This window comes from Photinus pyralis, unplaced genomic scaffold (assembly GCF_008802855.1).
Source record: "Photinus pyralis isolate 1611_PpyrPB1 unplaced genomic scaffold, Ppyr1.3 Ppyr1.4_LG8, whole genome shotgun sequence".
In the NCBI taxonomy this organism is placed as follows: Eukaryota; Metazoa; Arthropoda; class Insecta; order Coleoptera; family Lampyridae; genus Photinus; species Photinus pyralis.
Genome location: NW_022170819.1, coordinates 7,811,997 through 7,819,880, shown reverse-complemented (window position 1 = coordinate 7,819,880; position 7,884 = coordinate 7,811,997). Strand labels below are relative to the sequence as shown.

Below are 7,884 nucleotides of genomic sequence, written 5' to 3'. Positions count from 1 at the left end.
AAAATGTAAAACTTTAATTACATTGCTTAAATGTATAGAGATTGCTAAGCTAATAGTCTAACTACAAAATAGTTTAAAAACTGGTGTCAATTTGTACTAAAAAAGGAATTGCTAAATTAGGCAAGGAAACTTAAAAATTGTATATCAGTAAAGAATAGTCTGGTCTTTACAAACAGAAATGCTCTGATAGCCATTATTATATTTGTCACGTGGTGCTTTTATCACTACTTCTAGGCATTGCAAATCATTTAAACGTTTTACGTCGCTGTCTTTTCTCAGCCTCGTATTAGGCAATTTTCGTATCCGTTCCACCTGGGTTTCCTTAATCTCCAGCTCTTGACAGCATATGTGCAGTAATGACGAATAAGTCAGCTTCCATCTAGGTATTTCAATTTCTATAAAATCGGGATCGTTTGATCCGGCTACTCGCACTTTTAAGACCAAATCTGCAAGGTAATTCATATTGATAACCGCATGTCACAACCATACTGTATATTACCGTCATTTTGAGCAGGAAGAATCGTGGTTGGCATACTTGATAAGTCGGGATGACGTGTTCGCAGACGTGGACCTAAATCTATATTACCATTAAGTGGTGGATTTTTCACGTAATTAGGTACAAATTTTAAATTGTTATCTTCGTTCGGGGCGAAATTGTTTTGTACAGGCTTATCAATGTTTAACAAATTGAAAATCGAGGAACTCGAGCACACCGCGTCCGGCGTTTCGCCCTTAAAGTTTTCTACCGTTGGATCCGCTCCGCTGTTAATTAAAATTCTAGCAATTTCCTCGTTTCCCCGTTTGCAAGCCCAATGAAGGGCAGTCCTTAAGGAATTGAATACATTAAAGGTTAAGCGGATAATTTCGGCGCACTTACCACCCGTTCACGACATTTTGTGAATTTATGTCTATGTTTTGAGCGATAAGGCTTTGTAGAGCTTCTGTATCACCTGTACATGCCGCTTCTCGTAGTTTTTCTTCTAAAATGTTTTCCATCTCTTTGACAAGCACATTTGATTTGATTGAAACGAGACAGTGTTGCCAAGGCCAACAAATATTTCATTGGTTGGTAAAAGGCGGTATTGCCGATACGCCCTTTAGCAAACCACATACCGTGAATTCTGTATATCGGGCGTTCCAAAAATGAGGACGCAAAACAAAAAATATCTCTAAGGTTGGTAACAATGAGAGATAATTTATTTAATAGCATTGGTATATGTGACATATGAGACAGGGAGTTGCTAGATGATACTTGCTCTAGTAAATGATGACATTCAATCACCACCATACTCTGATATAACTGCATATTCTTATTAAATAACGCAATATTAACATCTTATAATATAAACAAAATTAAAATTAAAATTTAGGTACAGAAGAAATTAAGTAATTAAAAACAAAGCCAAAATGGATAAATAGACACTAACTACAAATGTCCATGAAATGAATCAATTCCGTGCTTACAAATTTCCATGAAATTGTAGTGTATTTAACCCCCAGGTTCTACGTAAACTTCACACTACAAGAACACGGAAATAAAGTCAACCTGGCAACGTTTAAAAATGGCCACCCGAATGACTATCATATAATAATATATTCTTATATGACTATTCCCTCCAAAACTAAACAAGATCCCGCTTAAATTTGAAAAGTGGCCCGTGATCAAACATCTAAGGCAGGGCTCCCTTACGTTAGTTATAAACAACGCTATGACCTCAAGCACAGTAGGGAAGGAAAGTTAAATAAAACACTGAAATTGTGAAAAGTTTGTTTAATAATGATTGTAACAATTATTATGATTGTAAAAGCCCGGAAATTTAGTTGATGTACATTAATATAAACAAAGCAAGCAAAGCCAAAAGGTGTCGTACTCTCGCAAAAGTAACTGCTAAGGGTAAAAAGAATACGACGTAAGAAAAACCTCGCAGTTTGATTAATACAGTCCAAAAGTTAATTAACAAAATATTTTGTAAAAGTTTAAGCAGTAGTTAACAAAGATAGTAAATGCATTTATACAATGTTGGTTACACTCAAGGTTAAAAGCAAGTTTTGGGAACAATGGGTCAGGTAGTAGCAGGTACCATACATTCTCAGAAAGGGTTAAGAGTACAGGATGTGACTCGTCTTTGGCGCAATACAGTCCTTTTGTTAAAAGCAAGATGGAAAATTACATGGCCTTGTAGGCAAATTTAACTAAAACAAGATATGTGGAAATTATTGAATCGCCACTCATTTATCGCACATAGATTCTAAACTGAAGAGCATTGATTAGCGTAATCCCGCTCCGGCAAGATGGGTAGTCCGCCCCTGGTTTCGGGGTTTCGAACCGACAGCTGGATATCGAAGACAATCACGGAACTAGGTGTCGTACTTCAATTTTGACTATACAGTGTTTTTTCACCCCCGTGACTGCTTCATTCACGGAGAAAATTGTTAGTAACAAACAACAAGTCAGTACATACATCAAACGAATCGGTAATTTCCACATATTAAAATAAAATGATCAAATCTTATAAATTATAATAATGACACTTAGAGATAAGACCAAGTAATCAACATCAATAAATATAAATTAAGCAAGCATTACACCAAAAACGTAAACAATTACAAATAATAGTATAACGCTATCACATATGTGATTCTGCATTACGGTTAAACCAAGTAAATTTCAAAAACAAAGATTGAAGCACACAAAAAAATATAAAATGCGGCATACAAAACATACATACGATATCAAGAAATGCAAAAATTACTACCTGCATTAAATAACACAAAATAACAACAAACATTTATGGAGCGACGCGTTCACGACCGCCATTCAAGACATGCCAAACGTAACCCCCGTTCGTGCATTCTAGGTGGCGCAGGCAGCTTTACCCCACCTAGAAATTGCATGGTTGCCAACTCTCAAAAATGTATGTATCGCCGTAAGTTAGTATATACCGGATGGAACCCTTCAATATAAATCAATTCCGTGCTAAAGCTGGATTCACGATTTCAAATGTTAAGCAAATTTGAAATTGTTGACCAATCATACGCCTTTCGGATTACAGTATCGTCGGATTTCGTATGCATGTGAATCCAGCTTTATTTGTGATCAAATCCTCCAGATGCAGGCGTTGTTTACATGTTTACATATAACACTAATCTCAATTCAGAACCGAGTCTCTTTTGGAAACAACGTAACGACTATCGCAGTTCCAAGTACGACACGTGTTCAAGCACTAATTTATATTTGTGACCGCATATACCAATGATTGGCGACTGTATCCCGAGTCGCAGCGATATTTTATCGCATCGTATTGGGATGCAAGCTTTGCGTCTGTTAAATGTAATTTTACTTCATCCGATATCGGAACTACATATCGCATGCGGTAAATTGCGTCGCTGTCGCATAAAGTGTGCAAACGCCCTAATAAGTTCCTACAATATTCCGTTGCCGAGGTAATAAGGATATATAAAAAGCGACATTTTAATGAAATTCAAATTATCAATAGCAATGACTATAATTTTTGAACTAAGCGATAATAATAATATTTAATTCATGTGCAGGCAGTGCAGAAACAGCTTACAATCGTCATACAAATGGAAAATCAACACATTATACATCGCTATATATATATAGATATGCAGGAATAACTTGATGAGTACGAACTATAATGCTGAAAATCCCAAGACTTTGCTGTATTCCATTATCTAGATAAAAGGCGCTATATTAGACTAAGCGATGCAGGAATACACACGGTAGCGAATATAATACCGAAAACCCCAAAAACTACGATATCTCGAGATCTCGATCGATTTATAAACAATTTAAAAGGTGCACGAACAACATCAAACTATAATATATAAAACATGAAGCGCACTTTACTCTTAATTTTACCATTTATCTTCTATAAATTTCTTCGTTACTTACCTCTTCCCTGTCACCTTTAATTATGTGCGCGATCTGGATTTCTGTAAAGCAACACCATAAAAGTTTCGACACTTTTACTTTACTCCATGAATTCTATACAGGGTGTTTATTAAACATGCGGCAAAAATGTAAAGGGCTATTCTAAGAATATCTTCTCCTTAGATGATTTTTGATAGGGCGCTTTGAAATCGGATAATTGCTGGATGTAACGCAATCAGAAACGATCCCAGGTATTTTTGAAAGAGTTCGTGAGTCAATGAGGAGAAGATTGGATTCTTGCATCCGAGCGGGGAGTAGTCATTTTGAACAGTTCGTGTAGATTAAGAAACATTACATATGTAATTTTTTGGTAATAAATTGTTGTGGAAATTTTTTTTCGCCCCGTATCTTAGAAACCACGCGTCCTATCAAAAATCATCGAAAGACAAAATATCCTTAGACTAGTCCAAGGAATAGTCCCTTAAATTTTTTCTGCATGTTTAATAAACACCCTGTATAAAAGTACAAACTAAAAGTCATGTTGTGTAATGTTTCTGTTGATTCAAGAAAAATTAAACAAGCTACATCACGTAACAAAATCAATGAGCTAAAATAGAAAATGTACTTTATTCAATTAAAACAAATGTAAATAAAACAAACAAATGAAAAATTTACTTTTTAACTTTCTTCTCCTTCTTTGCTTTTTTCTTTTGATTTTTTTTTGTGTCGTCTTCTTGTTCGTGTTCATAATTTACCAAATACTCTTCCTCTGCTTTCATCAAATCATCATTATCTTCATCAGAGTTTTGTTCCTGCTCCTCTTTTTTCACGTCGCTTCGATCTGTTTCAATATCATCCTCATACTGTTCAGCATTTTCTAACTCTTTGGTGACTTCATCTGTTTGCTCCTTTATTTTATTTCTCTTCACCCTAACTTTTCCTTCAGGAGTAACGTACACGACGGTGTCCAATTCTGTAGATAATTCTCCTTCGGCCGTTTTATAATTTTTGGGCCGTGGTCGTTCCCAGTGTGGCACAGGTACGGCGCTTTTATTTTCTGAAAGTAACCCCTTTTAAACGGTTTCCAAAACATAAACCTACCTACTTAGCGTTAAATAGACCGGAATTGTAATGCTTCTAGCCATTTTGACACCAAGACCTCTCACATTTTCCAAACCACCTGGAAAATGCAATCGAAAATCTTCCAAAACCCCCATTATATTTTCATAGATATGCCTCTTAGTCATTTCCGTGTGGCCCACTTGAAGATTGTAAGAATCGCCTTTCGAGTGCATCTTCATAATTGTTGTCCTTGTGGCGTTCTCAAAATGCTGTTTTAAATTCGGATGATCCATTTTAACTGTTGTTGGCATTTTCCTATGTTGGTAAAATATCGACCCCAACAAGTGCGTAACCTTACCGCCGACTTTCGAGTCGACCAGGAAATGATCGTACAAACCCAAGAGTTTCCTTTTCAACTCGTATTGCATTCCATACTCCGACTTAAACTGGTTAAATGGTAGAATTGTCTTAATGTTCGTAATACCATGTTTACTTAGAATGGTCTCGTAATATTCTATGGTACTATCATGATCTTTTTTAACTCCCTTGTCCGCTACTATTAGGCAAATGTCACCAGTGTCGGTCAGTAAGCCGTGTTTTAAATTAAAACGAAGAAGTCGCGTTGGTGTTTGTGGGATTTTCACACAGGTCACTTGCAAATAAATTTCTTGTGCTTCGTCAAATAGCTCCTGTTTCGTTTGTACCTTCTTTAGTACCTTAAATAAAGCGATAACACCTTGGAAAATTTGCTTTTTGTCGAATGGAAACTTGAAAAGCTTAACATAATTGCGAGGTTCTTCATCCTTGGCAATAAGGGGAGGTGGTACTTTTTTTAGAGGTTCCCGATCTGTTTTTGGCTCCTTCGTTTGCTTGGGGACCAAAATCTTCAAACTCTTTCCTGCTTTTGAAGCACTTTGAAGTAACTTCTTCTTCTTAATGTTTGTGTTTAATTTTGGTTTGACAATTCGAGGCTGCAAAGAGGTTTTAGCCATTATACGTTAGTGTTATCGAAGTGAAGGCGTGTAAATTTGAGGTTAGAACAACATTAATGTGACTGTGATTATTTATGCCGCCTTGGGAGATCAACTTGGCCGCGTTCAGTCGGTTGGATCTATGTACGATAAAACTTTTTTACGTGATTTCCAGAAACCTAACAAAAGGCATGATGTAATGATTAATGACATTAATTTTAAATGTCTCATAATGACTGTTATTATTAAATTATAAAAGCGATAAAATTGACGCAAAATATATGGAGATTGGAAAATGTGGGTTCGGACAAATTTCTGGAAAACGAAAAATTTGTCCCACACGTTTTCTCTCACGATTCGGGCTTTGTGCGCGGGTGCACCATCCTGTTGAAATCAACAGTTTGCAAATTCTGTTTTTTTGTGCCGTACATCGTTATTCATAATAAAAATGCTACTTAATTCATACAGAATCAAGAGTTGAAACTAGGAACCCATATGAAATATAGATTCTGGTTCCGCACTATTTAAACAGAATTATTTTTTAAATTTTCCGGTACCGGTTCCGGCCCCGGGGCTTCAGTGACTTTCGGTTCCGGCTGCAGCTTTTTTTCGGTTTTTAAGAGTTCCATAATAAATAATTAAAATTATTATTAAAAATTAAAGTACATTATTTTGCATATTTTTTTAGGTTTAATTGAAACTTATTTTTAGCTTACGCGTTTGTTTCACCTCTGGTAACTGCTTGTATTTTTCTACTTTCCTCTTCTTAGGCAGTAGTTTCAAGTATTGCTTTCCTTCAACCATCTTTTACAGTTTTTGATTCATTTTCTGTAGTAGTCACTTTAAAATATTTTATATTTGTTTAGTATTAAGGTTAAGTTTGTAGTGTACTTAACCCCTAGGTTCTACGCTAACTTCACACTACAAGAACACGGAAATAAAATAAACCCGGCAACGTTTAAAAATGGCCACCCGAATGACTATTCCCTCTAAAACTAAACAAGATCCCGCTTAAATTTGAAAAGTGGCACGTGATAAAACATCTAAGGCAGGGCCTCCTTACGTTAGTTATAGATAACGCTTTGACCTGAAGCACAGTAGGGAAGGAACGTTAAATAAAACACTGAAATTGTGAAAAGTTTGTTTAATAATGATCGTAATTATTATGATTGTGAAAACCCGGAAATTTAGTTGATGTACATTAATATAAACAAAACAAACAAAGCCAAAAGGTGTCGTACTCTCGCAAAAGTCACTGCCAAGGATAAAAAGAGTACGACGTAAGAAAAACCTTGCAGTTTGATTATTAAAACAGTCCAAAAGTTAATTAACAAAATATTTTGTAAAAGTTTTAGCAGTAGTTAACAAAGATAGTAAATGCATATACACAATGTTAGTTACACTCAAGGTTAAAGCAAGTTTTTTGGGGACAATGGGTCAGGTAGAAGCAGGTACCAAGATTCTGAGAAAGGGTGAAATACACACGATGTGACTCATCTTTGGTGCAATAAAGTCCTTTGTTGAAAGCAAGATGGAAAATTACATGGCCTTGTAGGCAAATTTGACTAAAAACAAAATATGTGGAAATTATTGAATCGCCACTCATTTAACGCACATAGATTCTAAACTGAAGAGCTTTGATAGCGCAATCTCGCTCCTGCAAGATGGGTAGTCCGCCCCTGGTTTCGGGGTTTCGAACCTACAGTTGGATGTCGAAGACAGTGCACGGAATTCGGTGCTAAAACACATAATTATAGACTACAGTTTCTTTTTTCACCTTCCCGAGACTGCTTCATTCACGGAGAAAATTGTTAGTAACATATAACAAGTCAGTACATACATCAAACGAATCAGCAATTTCCACATATTAAAATAAAATGAAAACTTACATGAATGTAACTTCAAGGACAAGACCAAGTAATCAACATCAATAAACATAAATTAAGCAAACATTAC

At 35.7% G+C, this 7,884-nt stretch overlaps 2 protein-coding genes across 2 annotated transcripts; both read right to left on the bottom strand.

Annotated features, from left to right (window-relative positions):
- On the bottom strand, positions 1 to 1,049 carry LOC116178539 (ankyrin repeat domain-containing protein 40-like). The gene is made up of 3 exons (XM_031498057.1): positions 878 to 1,049; positions 500 to 825; positions 1 to 446 (listed from the first exon to the last, which is right to left on the bottom strand). The coding sequence occupies exons 1-3, from the start codon at positions 994 to 996 to the stop codon at positions 145 to 147; spliced, it is 747 nt and encodes a 248-aa protein (XP_031353917.1). The 5' UTR covers positions 997 to 1,049; the 3' UTR covers positions 1 to 144.
- Positions 1,050 to 4,503: 3,454 nt separating this feature from the next.
- On the bottom strand, positions 4,504 to 6,075 carry LOC116179166 (ribosomal L1 domain-containing protein CG13096). Its single transcript, XM_031498881.1, has 2 exons — positions 5,001 to 6,075; positions 4,504 to 4,952 (listed from the first exon to the last, which is right to left on the bottom strand). Exons 1-2 carry the CDS (start codon positions 5,947 to 5,949, stop codon positions 4,567 to 4,569), a joined length of 1,335 nt encoding a protein of 444 aa, XP_031354741.1. The 5' UTR covers positions 5,950 to 6,075; the 3' UTR covers positions 4,504 to 4,566.
- Positions 6,076 to 7,884: the final 1,809 nt, after the last annotated feature.